At 39.8% G+C, this 17,407-nt stretch overlaps 3 protein-coding genes across 3 annotated transcripts; all 3 read left to right on the top strand.

Moving 5' to 3' along the window:
- Positions 1-8,671: 8,671 nt before the first annotated feature.
- On the top strand, positions 8,672-9,658 carry LOC115688779 (uncharacterized). The gene has a single exon (XM_030614706.1). The coding sequence runs from the start codon at positions 8,672-8,674 to the stop codon at positions 9,656-9,658; it is 987 nt and encodes a 328-aa protein (XP_030470566.1).
- A 2,887-nt stretch (positions 9,659-12,545) lies between these two features.
- On the top strand, positions 12,546-13,544 carry LOC115688778 (uncharacterized). Its single transcript, XM_030614705.1, has one exon. The coding sequence runs from the start codon at positions 12,546-12,548 to the stop codon at positions 13,542-13,544; it is 999 nt and encodes a 332-aa protein (XP_030470565.1).
- A 1,648-nt stretch (positions 13,545-15,192) lies between these two features.
- LOC115688756 (uncharacterized) lies at positions 15,193-17,037 on the top strand. Its single transcript, XM_030614667.2, has 3 exons — positions 15,193-15,660; positions 16,414-16,552; positions 16,643-17,037. The coding sequence occupies exons 1-3, from the start codon at positions 15,214-15,216 to the stop codon at positions 16,825-16,827; spliced, it is 771 nt and encodes a 256-aa protein (XP_030470527.2). The 5' UTR covers positions 15,193-15,213; the 3' UTR covers positions 16,828-17,037.
- The last annotated feature ends 370 nt before the right edge of the window (positions 17,038-17,407 follow it).

Raw genomic sequence — 17,407 nt, 5'->3', positions numbered from 1 at the left:
TCTTGGATGGGACTGTCGAGGAATATCAAAATTTGGTGAATCTATTGAACGAATACTCGGGCCAAACCATTAATTTAAACAAATCAGGCATCTATTTCAGTAATGGCTACCCCCAGAATCTTAGAAGAAATATGGCAAATGAGTTGAGAGTTCCGATGATTGAGAAGACAAGGAAGTATATTGGCATTCCTTCAGACTGGCCAGTCAAAGAAACAAATGTTTACATAGAACCTTGCGAGAGTCAATATGAAGTTAGAGGGGTGGAAAGAGAAATTAATGTAGAAAGTTGGTTAGGAGATTTTCATTAATACTGTGGTACAAAGCCTGCCCCAATACGCCATGTCTATTTTTAAGATTCCAATTTCTATCTATAAAGCTGTTGAACAGAAAATTGTCTCCTTTTGGTGGAAACAAAATGCATCCAAATCGGGAGTACGTTAGAAGAGATGGGAAGTTTAAAAACCAGGAAAGACAAAGGGGGACTCGACTTCAAAGACCTTGTTTCTTTTAACAAGGCCATGTTGGGTAAACGTGGAGACTGTCAGATTCCCCTTCAGCCTTATGGAGTCAGATTTTAAAAGGACTCTACTTCCCGGGAGGAGATTTGTGGAACACAAGTAAGGGTTCTCGTCCTTCTTGAGGATGGCAAAACTTGTTCATGGGAAGAGATGTGGTAAGTCTGAATGTCAAATTGGTGGTGGATGATGGGTATAGCATCGACATCCGTGAGGATAAATGGCTTTCAACTAGTTTGATTGGTGGCCTAGCAAATCAAGGTGACCCCCAACTGGTGGCGGACTTAATTAATCATGAAGCAAAGGATTGGAATGAACAAAAACTGAAAGAACTCTTTGATGAACACATTGTGCAAGAGATTTTAACTATCCCTTTGTTCCAATTTTGGAACGGATCAGCTTGTGTTGACAGGCAACAAATTTGGATCCTTCACGGTTAAAAGTGGGTGTAATAGTCTAGAGTCAACATTTAAGGAACCAAGCACAAACCAAGCATCATCATCCTATCAGCCTCCCCGCGCTCTGTGGACTATCATTTGGCAGCTTAATTCCTATTCCAAAATAAGCCACGAAAGAGAATCTCTACAAATGTAAACTGTTACCTTGACCGCTTTGCCCCTTGTGTCGACAAGCTCCGGAAACGGTGGAATACCTCTTTACCCTGTGTGAATGGACCAATGTTATCTGGTCAGGTCCGAGGCTCAACAACCGTGGACATAACCAGAATAGATAAATGGGTTTTCGAAGCGATGACCGATGGAATTAATGTACCTTCAAGAGAACTGGTTGCAGATATACCCTGGCTCGTGTGGAAAGCCCAAAACTCCTTTGTCTTTCAGGGCCGCAAGCCAATTCCCGAATCAATTGTGGATGACGCCCTCGCGATGAATAGAAGCTTCGTAATTCGGTCTCCAGCATAGAAAAAATCAGCAAAAAAAAGGGATTTTTCTCGCCGGAATTGTGGGAGCCATTGGACAAGGGGGCTACTTGAAAAAAGTAAATGTGGATGGTTCGTCGGTTGACAGTTCCTCGGAGGCTTCCATTGGAGGAATATGTCGAGATGCCCATGGAGTGATCGTCACTGGGTTCGCAAAGAAGGTGAGAGCAGCTTCGATCTTAGTCGTTGAAACCGTAGCGGCGAAAACTCTGTTCATTGGACAACCTTTTGGGTCTTCCCGGCAGCACACTGCGCAATGTCACTGGTCTTATCGCTCTTCCCGAAATCGGGGATTGTGTTCACGGTTGCATGGACTTACACTCATCCCCAGGAGATCAGATTCAAGAAAATCATGTGTGTTGTCCCAAAACTTTGGAAGAAATTAATAGTCACATTTGTTTGGGCTAGCGCTATACTACTAGCTTACCACGTTATTGCTTCTTCGACTTTGAATATGCGGGTCATCATCGAGAATACATTTCTTGCCGCTGTTCTAGTGATCTTTCTTGTTCTGGGGTTCCAAAGTTGTTTCTGTGCCGGACTATGTTTATGGGGTTAAAGCAATAACGAAGAGTAATGCTTTGATTATGCATAACACCGCGGCCGGGGTATCGATCTTCTTAGTGCTTGTTTGTTTCTATATGGAGCCGAAGCTACAGATTCAACTCTTCGTTGTGCTTGGCATTGCGAGAGAAAGAGTGATTCGAGTAGTAATTGGAGTGACATGCTTCTTGTTGATGTCAATGGCGATTCTCTTCGGACACGTCGCGGAGACGTTGATGTACTTTGTGTGCAACTTCGATATCGGCCTCCATGTGAATGTTGACAAAATCTTTCTTGGCTGAGCATGTCCAGGCTTATCTAAGAGAGCATGTGCCTTTAAAGTTTAAGGATGACAGAGAGACTGTAGTTAAAATATAGTGTGAGTTAGTCCAATTAAGTGTATTATTCAGGAAAATTATCGAAAAAATCCTAAACCTATAATATAGCAGCCAATTTAGTCCTAAAGTTTTTAATTGTGTCAATATAGGTCTAAACCTTTTGACGATTTGCCAATATAACTCTTTTCAGCCAATTTTGGCCGGAAATTGCTGACGTGGACGTTGGTTGTCCTATGTGGCATGGCTGGGGTTGACATAGACAGTTTTTTATATTTTTTTATATTTTATATTTTTCTTTCTACAGTTCAACTCCCGAAAAGGGCCGGCAAGACAAAGGCTTGGTGGCCAGATCTGGGTAGGGGCGAGGGCTCTCCCAAAGACTTCGCCGGCCATATCAGGTCGCGGGCAAGGGTGGTCGCCCATTCGCAATGGCCCTCGCTGGCCCTTTTCGGAAAGTGAATGATAAAAAGAAAAAGAAAGAAAAAGAAAAGAAAAAAGAAAAAAATATATAAAAAATTATGAGAATGTAAAAAAAAATTTTAAAAATCGTCTATGTTAGTGCCGGTCATGTCACGTAAGACGGCCAGTGTCCACGTTAACAATTTCCAGCCAAAATTGGCTAAAGCACTATATTGACAAATTATTAAAATATTTAGAACTGAATTGGCACAATTGAAATGTTGATGACCGAATTGGCTGATGTACAATTAGTTTATGACTTTTTAGATAATTATGTATGTATTATTCATTAATAATTTTATTTAATGATACATGTGTAACTGAGTTTTGTTTAAATATATTTTGCAAGTTGAAGCTTCATGACTTTATTATACATGGACACATATTTATGCACATAAATCGAATCACATGCTTTGAGGAATAAATTGACTTTAAATCATGTCTCTTTTGCCATATTATCATCACAATTTTTGCAATAATATTAGGAAGAAGTTACCTAAAAGTATAGGCATCCATGGGATTGGTCTATGTATCTTTTATGATGATACGGCTGCGTTATGATATGTCTAATTCAATAACTGTCAAGGTCATTTTAAGAAGAATTTGACCGGAGATTCAATCTAGACAAACACTTGTTTCTTTAGATTGACATTGGTACTTTCGCTTGCCGGATTTGACGCATTGCCTACTTTGTCTTTCCCCCAAAATTTGCACCCTTGAAGACGATGCAGATACTACCGAAGCGTTGACGGGGCTGGTGGATACTACCGAACTGAAGCAAAATGGTGTGTTGCACGTGGAAGTTCTGACAGATAATGAATCTGTTGTTAGATTCTCAGCTGAACCAAGCCAAAGCTCATGGACCCGGAGGAGTTTCTTTGAAGATTGTAAAGTGTTTCCTTAAGCCACTCATTCATTCAAAGTGGTACTAAACAAGTGTTGATAACAAGAGTCAAGGCATAATAAATCCCAAAGGTGTTAGGGTGGTTTAGACAACCAATTACATGGGAGCTTCTCTTTTCGTTTGGCCTTAGTGGTCTAATCTGCAACTTGATTGGCTTCTTGTGAGCAGTGGCTTAAGGAAACGCTTTTTAATTGAGCTAACAAGTCTTTACAATCCTCAAAGAAACTCCTCAGGGCCCATGGCCATTTCATTCATTCATTCATTCATTCAAAGCGGTACTAAACAAGTGTTGATAACAAGAGTCAAGGCATAATAAATCCCAAAGGTGTTAGGGTGGCTTATACAACCAATTGCATGGGAGCATCCCTTTCCGTTTGGCCTTAGCAGTCCAATCTGCAACTTGATTGGCGTCCTGTGAGCAGTGGACTTGTTTTGACCCAAAAAAAAAGACAATGCAAATATATTCCAATTTTTGGATATATATAATTAAAGGATAAATCATCTCATCTAAGAAGGGTTTTTGATCAATTGAAAGATAAACTCAAAGTGGTAATCTAAGGGAAGAGAAAATCTGCACACAAGATGTATAGTGGTTCAGTTTAGACTAAGCCTACGTCCACTCTTCCACTCTGATAGCCTAATGGATGGATTCTACTAGATGATCAATGATAGATTACAATCAAGTTGTGCCGCTTATACCCAAGCGCTTCTACCCAAAGCTGGTGCTGCTTATACCCAAGTCGATAGATCACACTATCTCACACTTAAGCACACAGTTATGACACTGTCTAAACCTCTCAATTGATTACAGCTTCAGCTCATAAAAGACAACTATATAGATCAAAGATCGCTCAAACTTTGGAATTCTAGATTCTAGACTTTGTCTCTCTTGCTTCTGCTCCTTGGCACATTGGTCTCCTTTTATACTCCTCCACTTTCAATCTAGCCGTTGAATAGTTTCTAGAGGATCGTCTTCCAATTTATCCATTGGACAGAACTGTATCAAGAAGATTGAGTAGCCGTTGGGGGACAAAATCTGAATCTCCATTGATTCTGGTCGCCCATACAACCAAAGTCTTGGTTTCATAAGTAGAGCTTCTCCGTTTAGAAAGTAACTTGTCTCGAGATCGATTTGTCAATCGTTTAAGATGTTTTGCATATTAAACCGTTGCAAAACAATCTTCAAGATTGAGTCAATCAAATCTTCATTAATATGAAATCCGAACCAGATCACTAGCTATTATTTATGTTCTAATCTTGTGTCACATTCTGGACTTGTGTCTCGTTCTGGACTTGAGTTACGTTCTAAACTTGTGTCAGGATGGGAACATAAGTAGTTCTTTGAGTCTGAACATAAGTAGTTCTTTGAAGGGAGACGAGAGTTTTTTATCTCCAGTATAAAGTCTGAATCTCTTTTACTTGAAGTAAATTCTACAATCTGAACTTGAATAAGATTAAGATTGCCATATGCTTCTCTTCCAAGAATAATTTCCTGAACAAAATACTTCAAGGTATTTTTCAGACTTACAAGAAACACATGGATAGTTTTGTTAACTTCAAAATCTATTAGAATGTTTTCTCAACACTATCAACCTCTTGCTATCGATTGGGTCCATGGCAATCCAGACGGTGTTTTACATCTTTGGGGCCCTTGGACATGGATCGGTGTTTCTAAGGTTAGGGGTTGCAATTCTCTGTTTCTTGTTTGTGTTCAAGTTGCTCCTCTTCAGCACCGTCGTGCAAACGGTGATCTACTTCTTGTGCAAGTCATACCGCCACGAGAACATTGACAAGTTGCCGCAGGCGGATCATCTCGAGGTCCATCTATTGGCCGAATACCTTCCTCCTAGGGCCAACGACGTATAACTGGAACAAGTCGACGTATAACTGGACGTTTGGATATTCTAATAATGTAAGAGCTTGGGGCTGCATCTCGTATTGTAGGACCATATATACGATTACGGAAACCACAAGAAGCAAAACAAGATGCACAGCTCTAGTTCAAACGAAATTGCTAGTATGCTACCTAGTTTAGTCTTCTATTTCGTTCACTTAGTATTCTATGAGAGTGATTATTACCTTCTTGGGTTAATTGCAACTCGCAAGTTCTCTTCTTGTTACTAATCTTTTACATAATTTTCCATGTGCCAGATTGTTTTGGCTTTTTACACTCTTTCACTTGATCTAAATCGTGCATTGTTGGTTAGTTTTCATTCATAGCCATCTGAGATAGTTCAATGGAAAAGTAATTCTCAGATATACCTTTTCACACTTACTTCTGATGATTGCCTGCTCATCACCCTTGAGCCGACCTAATTACTTTTACAGCAGGATAATTATTGGCCGGAAAGACTACATTAGCACATCATCAAATGTTTATGACTAAATTGACGAAATTAAAAAGTTTAGAACCGAATTCGTCGTCGTACAGTAAATTTAGGACTTTTTGGACAATTTTCTCTCTTGTGAAATTATGGAAACAACTATAAGCTTTTCACTAGTTTTATCATTTTAGAATCAACCGTGGAACTTTAATTCACTAATTTGTTGTTACGCAAATTTTATCTCTTATGGAGTTTAAATTCATAAAATCTATAAAGGAGACATTTTGAAAAAAAAATTATAAAAAGTAACGTTCAAGAAATCAATTTAGTTGAAAATTATATATCAAAGTTCTTTTTTTTTTCCGTGGCAAATAAATGTTATATCCGTAATTGAACAAGTACACAAATAATACAGATGCTGGAGTGAAGGGGTCTTGAGACATAACAGAAACAACATGAAGTAAAAGCCTAAGAGACCCAAATTCACAACCTAATAGAAGCTAGGGGCCATGCAGGCCCCAAACAACAATAGTCCCAGCAATTCAAACCACGGCACGTTATACGACTGATGCTTAGTAAACATTTTGGTCCGCAGTTTAGTCCTATTATATGGGCATAGAACAGATTCGTCAGAAAATTACCTAAAAAGTTTAAACATGTTGTACGGATGACAATTCAGTCATAAACCTTTCAATTTATCCAATTTAGATTTAAACCTTTTGACGATTTACCAATTTAGTCATTCCCGTCAATTTTGGCTGACAATCGCTAAAATAGACGCCGGTTGTTCTATGTGGCACCACCAACACTGACGTACACAATTTTTTGCATTTTTAAATTTTTCTCAATTTTTTTATAAAATTTTTGAATTTTTATTTTTATTTTCCTTTTTCTTTTTTTCCTTTTTCCTTCTCCGGTCGCCAGGCATCAGCAATCGACCACAGGCAACAATGAGCGAGGCTCGACCTCACCGGACAACCCTCGCTAGATCCCAACAAGGTCAAACCTCGCCAGCCTCGCTGCCCCTCGCCTGTAGCCAGTCACTGGCCATGGCAATCGACAGAGGAAAAAGAAAAAAAAGAAAAAAATTAAAAATTTATAAAAAAATTACAGAAAAATAAAAAAATGAAAAAAGATTGTTCATGTCGGCGTCGGCCATGCCATGTAAGACGGTCGGTATTCACGTCAGCGATTCCCAGTCAAAATTGTCAGAAATGACTACATTAGCAAATCGTCAAAAGGTGTCGTCTCAAGAGATCATCTTCAAGAAAATCATGGCTGTTGTCCCAAAAACTTCGGAAGAAATTAATAATCACATTTATTTGGGCTAACTCTATACTGTGAGCTTACAAATTATAGCATGCTCGACCTTTGATGCGGGCCATCCTTGAGAGAACATTTCTTTTTGCTGTTGTATTGACCTCGTACATTCTAGGGTTTGCGTACAAAATCAGGGTTTGGAACAAAGCCATTGTTGTTTCTGTGCCAGACGATGTTCACGGGGGTTAAAGCGATAACAAAGAGTAATGCTTTAATTAAGCATAACGTCGCGACCGAGGTAACGGTCTTCTTAGTCCTTGTTTGTTTCTATATGGCACCGCAGCCACCGATTCAACTCTTCGTTGTGCTCGGTGTTGCGAGAGAGAAAGAGTGCTTCGAATAGGAATGGGACGGACATCCATCTTGCTGATGTCAATGGTGATTCTCTTCGGATGAGTCGCGGAGACGGCAATGTACTTTGTCTGCAAGTTCGATGTCGGCCTCCATGAGGATATTGACAGATCTTTCTTGGCTGAGCTTCTCCAGGCGTATCTAGGAGCGTATGTGCCTTTGAAGATTTAAGGATGACATGGAAATTGTATAGACCTCATACATGAACACACATGTATGCACATAGATCCATGCACATGCTTTGAGCAATCGGTTGACTTTAAATAACGCCTCTTTGTGACGTATCATCATCATAATTTTTGTCAGTAATATTCGGATGAAGTTGGCTAAAAGTAGAGGCATCCATGGGATTGGTGAATGTATCTTTCGTGATCCAGTGGCTGACGTTATGATCCCTCTAATTAACTGATTTCTTGGTTCTCAAGGTCAATTTAAGAGGAATTTGACGGGAGATTCAGTCTAGACAAAAACTTGCTTCTTAAGAAATAAACGAGAAAGACAAACTCTTGTTTCTTTAGATTGACTTTGGTATTTATCGCTTGCAGATTTTGCCGTTTCTCTTCCCAAATAGAAATGCATAGCCTACTTTGTTTTTCCCCCCAAGGTCGCACACTTGAAGACGATCCAGACACATTCCAGTTGACGTTAAACTCAAAGTGCTAATCTCTTTGCATATCGTAGCACTAGACACAAAATGAAATATGGGTGTGAAGTTCAAGTCAATTTATTCATTAAATTGAGAGGAAACTAATATAGATATCCTGATAAATATTGTTATACATAGTAGAAAGAGAATGCCGTCAGCATGATAATTACATATTATTAAAGTATGATTGGTCTGTTTTGCATTTCTTTTTCTTTATGAATGCAGTACTCGCATGTATATATAAGTTCCTTTGGACAATTGATCAATGCCTAAAACTGTGTTCTAGTTATAACACCCTCAGTCTTGAAGCTCCCCAAATTTCAGAAATCAGAAGATGGTACGAGAGCAAGAGGAGATGCAACTTCTTGGTTTCTTTGGCATCATCAAGGAATCCACCAAGATCATCTTCACATGGAGGAAGATCTTCAGCCAAATCACGCTTGCCCTCGTCCTCCCTCTTTCCTTCATCATCTTAGCATACAGCCAGATTTCTGACTTCCTCGTGGAAAAGATCCAGCACGACCAGCATGCACTCAACCACGTCAAAGCCAACAATCCCAAATACAATCAGCTCGCCAACCTTGTGACCTCAGACATAATTGAGCTCTGTCTCTCTACGGTTGTCTACTACGTCCTTGTTCTAATCTTTTCTGTTCTTTCCACGTCCACAGTCGTGTACACTATTGCGTGCGTGTACACCTCAAGATCCATCAGTTTTGGGAGAGTGATGAGCGTCATCCCAAAGGTGTGGAAGAGGCTCATGATCACATACTTGTGGAGTTTTCTCGCTGTCTTCATCTACATCGTCTCCATCATCGTGACTATCCTAATCTGCTATCTCTTGTTTGATCTTAGCCACTCTCCTGCAATTGGTGTAACCCTTGGTTTCGTCCTCCTCATCTTATTCCTCTTTGGGTTTGTGTATATCAGTGTCATTTTGGACTTGGCAGGTGTGATTTCAGTGCTAGAGGACATCTGCGGTGTTCAGGCCATGTTCAAGAGCAAGAACCTGATCAAGGGGAAAACGGGGATTTCAATAGCTATCAACCTCTTGCTAGCGATTGGGTCCATGGCAACCCATACAATGTTCCGCATCTCTATGGCCAATGGATATGGATCAGGGTTTTTAAGGTCCGGGGTTGCAGTTCTTTGTTTCTTGTTTCTCCTCCAGTTGAGCCTCTTCGGTCTTGTCGCGCAAAGCGTCATCTACTTCGTGTGCAAGTCGTACCACCACGAGAACATCAACAAGTTGGCGCTGCTTTTGGCCGAGTACGTTCCTCTTCAAGCCGACGATGTAAAACTAGAAAAAGTCGACGTATAAACTGACCTATGGTTATTGTATTGATGTAAGAGCTTGTGGCTGCATGTTGTACTTTGTGACATATACAATGATCATGAATAAGTTCGTTCTGTTTGAGCAAATTTTCCATCGACTACGGAAGCAAAAAGAAGCAAAACATGAGGCACAGCTCTAGTTTAAACGGAATTGCTGCCTAGTTTAGTCATCTATTTAGTTCACTTAACTTTTTATGGGAGCGATCTTTTGCATAATTTTCCATGTGCCAGATTGTTTCTAACCCTTTACTCTATTTCACTTTATCTAAATAGCGCATCGTTGGCTGATTTTCATTCATTTCCTTTTGAGATATTTCAATGGAAAAGTAATTTTCAAAATATATCTTCTCACACTTACTTTCGATGATTGTCCACTCATCACCATCAAGCCGACCTAATTACTTTTACATCTCCTCGTCAAATTATGGAAACAACTATAAATTTTTCCCTGTATTTATCATTTTAGAATCAACCGTCAAGCTTTAATTTTTTAATTTATTGTTACACAAATCTCATCTCTTACTGAGTTTAAATTCATCAAATCTATAGAGGGGATGTTTTGTCAATAACGTTCATGAAATCAATTTAATTTGGAATTAAAGGGTAATTTGAAAATCCACAAACTAGTAATGCGTTCTATCAATAAATAAATAAAAGCGACTATCACTTAGCAATTAGTCATTGTTTCCATGTATTTTTTTTTTTTGTCTGTCCTACTCTAACTGTCAACTCACTCTCATACTTTTGTCCTATCTCCTTGCAAGGCGTAGAGAGTCGAAACTCAAATTTGAAACTAAATGTCCATACCCCTAACCCCTTGAGAAGGTGGGGAATCAAACTCTCCACCTCTCTCTTTCCTTGACCACTGGGGTAAATCCCAATGGTTATTGTTCCATGTGTTAATTAGCTTTTCTATAGCAAAGTTCTATTTTCGCGGCAAATAAAGATTATATTCGTAATTGAACAAGAACACAAATGGTACGGATACAGGAGTGAAGGGCTCTTGAAACATAACAAAAACAACATGAAGTAAATGCCAAAGAGGCACAATTCCAATGGTCTTATTGCCTTCTAAATTTGGATCGCAGCGGCGAAAACTCTGATCATTGGACAACCTTTTGGGCTTTCACGGTAGCTTAGTATGCAATTCCATTGGTCTTATCGCTCCTTAGAAATCGCCGATTGTGTTCACGGTTGCATGGTTGACCTTTTAATGCGGGCTATCCTTGAGAATACATTTCTTTTAGCTGCTGTATTTGATTTTGTACATTCTAGGGTTTGTGGTCAAAATCAGGGTTTGGATCAAAGCAGTTGTTGTTTCTATGCTAGAAATGTTTATGGGATTAAAGCCATGACCAAGAGTAATGCTTTGATTAAGCACAACATCGGGACCGTGGTTTCGGTCTTCTTAATGCTTGTTTGTTTCTTTATGGTGCCGTAGCTACAGATTCAACTCTTCATTATCCTTTGTTAGCAATATTGGGATATTTGCTTATATCTCACAGGATTATGCATAAATCTCATTTGATTGTGCATATCTTTGATCGATTATATTTGGTATTTATTACTGTTTATCTTATTAACTTAAATAATCATCCAATAAAGCCTATAAACAGGCTCAGGCTCATGTACTATTTATCGAAATATACAAACAAGAATTTCATAATTTTTCTCTTCAGCATTATTTTTAACTTAGCTTTATATCAGAAGAGAAAGAGTGCTTCAAATAATAACTGGAGTGACATGCTTCTTGTTGATGTCAATGGTAATTCTCTTCGGACACGTCGCCGAGACGGCGATGTTCTTTGTCTGCAAGTTCGATGTCAGCCTCCATGAGAATGTTGTCAGATCTTTCTTGGCTGAGCATCTCCCGGCGTATCTAGGAGCGTATGTGCCTTAGAAGATCAAGGATGACATAGAGATTGTATAGACCTCATAATTAATTGAACTTCGTAGGAAAAATTCAGTGTGAGTTGGTCCAATCAAGTTTACAATTCGTTGATGATTTGTGTTGAATGCAACACGTGTAACTGCGTTTTGTTCAAACATATTCTACAGGTTAAATCAATTCATGATCTTATTATACATGAACACATATGCATGCACATAGATCCATGCGCATGCTTTGAACGATCGAATGACTTTTAAATCATGTCTCTTTCGCCATGACATCATCATAATTTTTTTCAATATTATTACGAAGAAGTTACCTAAAATGTATAGGCATTCATGGGATTGGTCTATGTATCTTTCATGATCCAATGGCTGACGTTTTGATACGTCTAATCGACTGATTTCTTGGTTATCAAAGGTCATTCCAAGAGGCACTTGATCGGACAAACGCTTGTTGTTTTAGATTGACTTTGGTACCTACGCTTGCAGGATTTGACGCATAGCCTACTTTGTCAAAATTCGCACACATGAAGACGATGCAGATATCTTCCAATTCTTGGACATATGTAGATCCAATTATTTAAATGATAAATCCTCTCTTCTAAGAAGGGTTAATGTTCAATCGAAAGATAAACTCAAAGTGCTAATCTCTTCCAAATATCATAACACGAGACACTAAAAGAAATAAATGGATGTGAAAATTTAAGCAGTTTATTCCTTAAATTGATAGGAAATTAATGCTGATGTCACGATATGTATAGTTAAACATAGTAGAAAGAGAAGGCCGCCAGCATGATAATTACATTATATTAAAGTATGGTTGGTTTGTTTTGTATGCCTTAAATTATTTCCCTTTCTTTATTGACGAAGTACTCTCATGTATATATAAGTTCACTAGGACAAATAATCAATGCCTAAAATCTGTGTTCTACTTGTAACACCCTCAGTCTTGAAGCTCCACGAGTTTCAGCAATTAGAAGATGGATCGAGAGCAAGAGGAGATGCAGTTTCTGGGTTTCTTTGGCATCATCAAGGAGTCCATCAAGATCATCTTCACATGGCGGAAGATCTTCAGCCAAATCACACTAGCCCTCATCCTCCCTCTTTCCTTCATCTTCTTAGCTCACATCGAGATTTCCGACTTGCTCTTCGGAAAGATCGGCCACGACGAGCACGAACTTGAACATGCCAAAGCCGACTCTCCCAAATACAATAAGCTCTCCGACCACGTGACTACGGACATAATCGAGCTCTGGCTCTTTAGGGTCGTCTACTTCGTGCTGTATTTTATCTTCTCTCTTCTTTCCACGTCCGCAGTCGTGTACACGATCGCGTGCGTGTACACCTCAAAACCAATCGCTTTCGGGAGTGTGATGAGCGTCGTCCCGAAGGTGTGGAAGAGGCTCATGATCACATTCTTATGGAGTTTTCTTGCCGTCTTCGCCTACAACGTCGTGACTTTTCTGGTCTTCTATCTCTTGGTTGTTCTTATCGACTCTGCAGTCATTGTAATTGCCCTATTTTTCATCCTCCTCATCTTATATTTCTCTGGGTTAGCGTATATCACTGTCATTTGGCACTTGGCTGGTGTGATTTCAGTGCTAGAGGACATCTATGGTATTCAGGCCATGTTCAAGAGCAAGAACCTGATCAAGGGCAAACTGGGGGTCTCAATAGCTATCATCCTCTTGCTACCGATCGGGTCCGCGGTGATCCAAACAGTGTTCAACATCTTTGTGGCCTATGGATCTGGATCAGGGTTTGTAAGGTTAGGGGCCGCGATTCTGTGTTTCCTGCTTCTGCTCAAGTTGATCCTCTTCGGCCTCGTCGTGCAAACCGTGATCTACTTCGTGTGCAAGTCGTACCACCACGAGAACATCAACAAGTCGGCCCTCGCGGATCATCTCGAGGTCTATCTTTTGGCCGAATACGTCCCTCTCAAATCTCAGGACTTACAACTAGAACGAGTCGACGTATAACTTGACCTGCAGGTATTGTAATAATGGAAGAGGTTGTGGCTGCATCTTGTACTGTATGATGTATAAGTTAAGGTATATTTGAGCAAATTTTCCATTGGTCGCGGAAACAGAAGCAACACGAGAGGCTCACCTCTGCTTTAAACGTAATTGCTACCTAGTTCAGTCATCCATTTAGTTCATCTAATTTTCCATGAGAGTGATTATTACAATCTTGAGTTATGCGGAATTCGCGAGTTCTCTTTAAATAATTTGTTTGTGTCAGATTGTTTTTGGCCCTTTACTCAATTGATACAAATAGTCTCTAAACTTTACCCTAATGTGTAATGTCGTCCATGAACTTTTAATTTGTCCAATGTGATTAGCTCAATATGCTATTTTGTCCCTAAACTTTTGGTGCACGTTCAATTTAAACTCTGAATTATATGAAAATGTTTTATGTCATCGTTCCATCAATTCAAGTTCAGGGAAAATATTGGATATTTTCATATTGTCTAGGGACTAAATTTGGACGTGTACCAAAAGTTCAGAGATTACGTCAAACAAATTAAAAATCCGGGAACAATATCGCGCATTAGACTAAAATTCAGGAATCATATTGAAAAAATTAAAAATTCAAGGATAACATTTCACACATTTGGGCCAAAATGGAGGATCATTTGTGTAATTATCACTTCCCCTAAATCACTTTACTTAAATAGGGCATGATCGGCCAGCTTCCATTCATTGCCTTATGAGATTGTAGTACCCTTGTCAGATGGGTAAATGGGTAAAAATTCCAATAATTTCCCTTGAAGAATGTCACATTTTGATTTGCATCATTGTTTGTATCGATAGTCCGGGGATATCTCCAAAGTTGTGAACTAATTTTGTCATGTTGAGTGAAGCAATGAACATTCTTATTTATTTTATTTTTTTTTAATAATTTTGCCCCCCTTCTACAGCGATTACCCGTCCAAGACAATTATAGTGACATTTTTTTGTTTTTCTCGTGTTGATTGTCCGGCCGGAGACATCTCCAAAGTAGTAAGTTGTTTTATATGTCATTTCGCGCTCCGTCGTCCTAATTACTTTTGAAAAAATTATCAAAAAATTTAAAATCTATTATACAGCAGCCAATTCAATTATAAACTTTTTAATTATGTCAATTTAGTCATATACCTCCTAACGAATTACCAATATAATCTTTTCGGCTAATTTTCACTGAAAATCACTAACGCGAAGATCCAATCAGTACCGGACATCCTACGTGGTGTCGCCGACTCTAACGTAGATAATTTCATAAAAATATTTTTTTATTGATTATTTTATTTTATTTTATTTTATTCTTCAATTTATCTGCGAGGGTCACCGACACCTGAGTGAGGCCCGCAAACCCCTCACTGGCCGCAGGCGAGGGGCCGTCGCGAGCCCTTGCTGTGGCCGGCAAGGGCCGCGACCCTTGCTCACACCTGGCGGGGACTTGGTTCATAACTTATTCCTGAGTTACTAAGTTGTCATATATGAAATAAGTATGGATTTCTCTATCTAAAATCAGGATCGCCTATGGGCAATTATTAACTAGAAACATATAAGAAAAGAACTACTAATATATCTTGATACATAGTCATTAATAAACTTTCTATACATGATAAATTCATTAAAAAAAAAAGGAGCAAAAAGAAAAGGGAAGATGAAGACAATGAAAATCTCTCTCTCTCTCTCTCTCTCTCTCTCTTCAAGCATTGCAGAGAGTTTGACAATGGTGACATGCCACTGCAGTTGCAGAGCACCCACCATTTCTCATCTTCTTCCTTCCCACCCTCCAAGCTCCAAACCCCTGCATCCCCACCCTCAGACCCTGAACCCACCACCGCCACCACCCTCCTCCGTTTCGCGGGCCAAGAACCCCTCTAGCAGGCGGCTCTTCCTCCTCGCCGCCGCCGCCGCCGCCGCCAGCGGCGCGGCCAGCGCCCTCCATTGCCGCGCTCTGGAGGGGTTCGACGCCGTGAGCCCCGAAGAACGAGGGGCGAGCGCCGCCAAGTCCCGGAGGATCGCGGAGGCGGTGGGGCTGCTGGAGAAAGGGCGAGAATTGCAGGCTCAGGGCGATTTTGGCAAGGCCCTCTTCTACTTCACTCAGGTGCGTCCGCCTTCTTATTTGTTGAATCCCGCAGCTTTTGCTCCTGTTAGTGTTGGGAACTTAGCTGAAATGGGTGTTGCCAGGGCGTTGAGGTATGGTGAAGTTGAATATCACGCGCTCGAGCTTTCAGAGCAGTTGGTAACGGTGTTACGTGATTTTTGAATCTCGATATTCGCCTGGGTCCTTGATTTGCTCCTGCGAAATTCCAAACTGGGTAGTTCATTGAAAAGGACCTGCTTTTCTAGCTTGTGAGTGGTGTTATTGATTGGATTCTGAGTAGTTGATTGAGTGTATATCAGTGAAAGACGAACTCGATCCAATTGTCGTCATTTAGATATCCTTGATACTTCTATGTTATCCTTGACTATTTGTGAAACGTCGACTGTCCTGGAGTCATCTTTGTTTAAGTAGGTCGCTGGACCGATTACGCGGAAGTACTGCTCCTGTCACAAGAATCTTCTGAAATTTCGCGTATGTGAAATTAAACTTCGTACTAGGTTAAGTGGATGGAAATGATACGTACATATAATCTGTATGAGAAGGTATTATTAGGGAAGACTGAACTGTTATCAATGTGAGCCGGTGATATCTGTGACTCCCTTCATCCCTCAATGCAGGAGCCTCATGCATTGGCCTGCTCTAGTTTTTATTTTAGACCATGGTCTTGATATCTAGTCGACATTTTGTTTGTACTTGAAATTGCCAAAACATTTGAAGTTCCTAATTTGACTTTGTTTTTCCATCTAATTCAAGGTGATCGAAGGTTATAAAGACTTTGCATTATCAGAATATGCAAGAGTCGGAAGGGCGTTAGCGTTGTATGAGGTTGGCGACAGGGAAGAAGCTATTGCAGAGATGGAGGATGTTTCCGTGTCATTGAAGGGATATCCAGGTACTTGTGAGATATTTACATTGCTGCAATCCTTGAGAAATGAAAAGTTTTATGTTTCCATAGGGATAATGTTTTGTAATGTATGTACAGAAGTCCATGCAGCTCTTGCAGCAGCCTTATACGTGGATAAGCATGCCCTCTTGCTTGCTGAAAACCAGTTCACAATTGCAACCCTACTGGATCCCCACTACACAGATCTTTCGTATGTAAAAGAGACGAAGCACTGGCCTCCAAGTTTAGTCAGTTCATTACAGCAATTCATCACACTTACATAAAGATATAATTATCACGTTTCCTACGCAGCTGATCAGCAAGAACTGATTTGCAATGTCATATACATGTTTATATCTTATTCTTTGTGAACCTGTATGTAATCCAATTCACCGAGAGAAAGTTAGGCTGATCTGTAGAGTTTATGACTGAGATGGATCATTGTACTCTTCGATAAGCTTTGCTGCAAAATGGTGCGTGAAGATTTTTCTACCCCTGCTATCTGTGCTAAAATCCTTTTGCCTTTGTGCTTTGCGAGGTTATGAAGAATTGCACTTGTCTTTGCCTCCAAGGACGAACTGCATTTTGATTGTTGCTGCTATTTTTGAGTTGTAGATGTCTGTGTTGTTGATTCATATATGCTTGTTCACCATCAATTTTTTTTATACTTTCTTGTCTGTTAACGAATGACCTTTTTGATGTACTGACTCTGATTATCAGGGGGGAAAAAAAATATCAGCACGCCTGTTTGGCTGCACTACCCCAGAGAATTTGTCTCTACCTCTAATAATAATGCAGAGAAGAAAAACAATCGACATGACTATCTTTGAAGATTGGGGCGTTTTCATTGTCACAAGCTGATGG

The sequence above is a fragment of the Syzygium oleosum genome, unplaced genomic scaffold (assembly GCF_021117445.2).
Source record: "Syzygium oleosum isolate NSW1041296 unplaced genomic scaffold, Sole_v2.1 Sole_v2.06, whole genome shotgun sequence".
NCBI lineage: Eukaryota > Viridiplantae > Streptophyta > Magnoliopsida > Myrtales > Myrtaceae > Syzygium > Syzygium oleosum.
This window is presented reverse-complemented; position numbering and strand designations above follow the sequence as displayed.

Bases quoted from the DNA above. Each gene is read 5' to 3' on its own strand.
- LOC115688779 (XM_030614706.1), top strand. From the start codon at position 8,672: ATGGTACGAGAGCAAGAGGAGATGCAACTTCTTGGTTTCTTTGGCATC.
- LOC115688778 (XM_030614705.1), top strand. From the start codon at position 12,546: ATGGATCGAGAGCAAGAGGAGATGCAGTTTCTGGGTTTCTTTGGCATC.
- LOC115688756 (XM_030614667.2), top strand. From the start codon at position 15,214: ATGAAGACAATGAAAATCTCTCTCTCTCTCTCTCTCTCTCTCTCTTCA. The intron at 15,661-16,413 runs GTGCGTCCGCCT...ATCTAATTCAAG, and splicing joins CCCTCTTCTACTTCACTCAG to GTGATCGAAGGTTATAAAGA. The intron at 16,553-16,642 runs GTACTTGTGAGA...ATGTATGTACAG, and splicing joins GTCATTGAAGGGATATCCAG to AAGTCCATGCAGCTCTTGCA.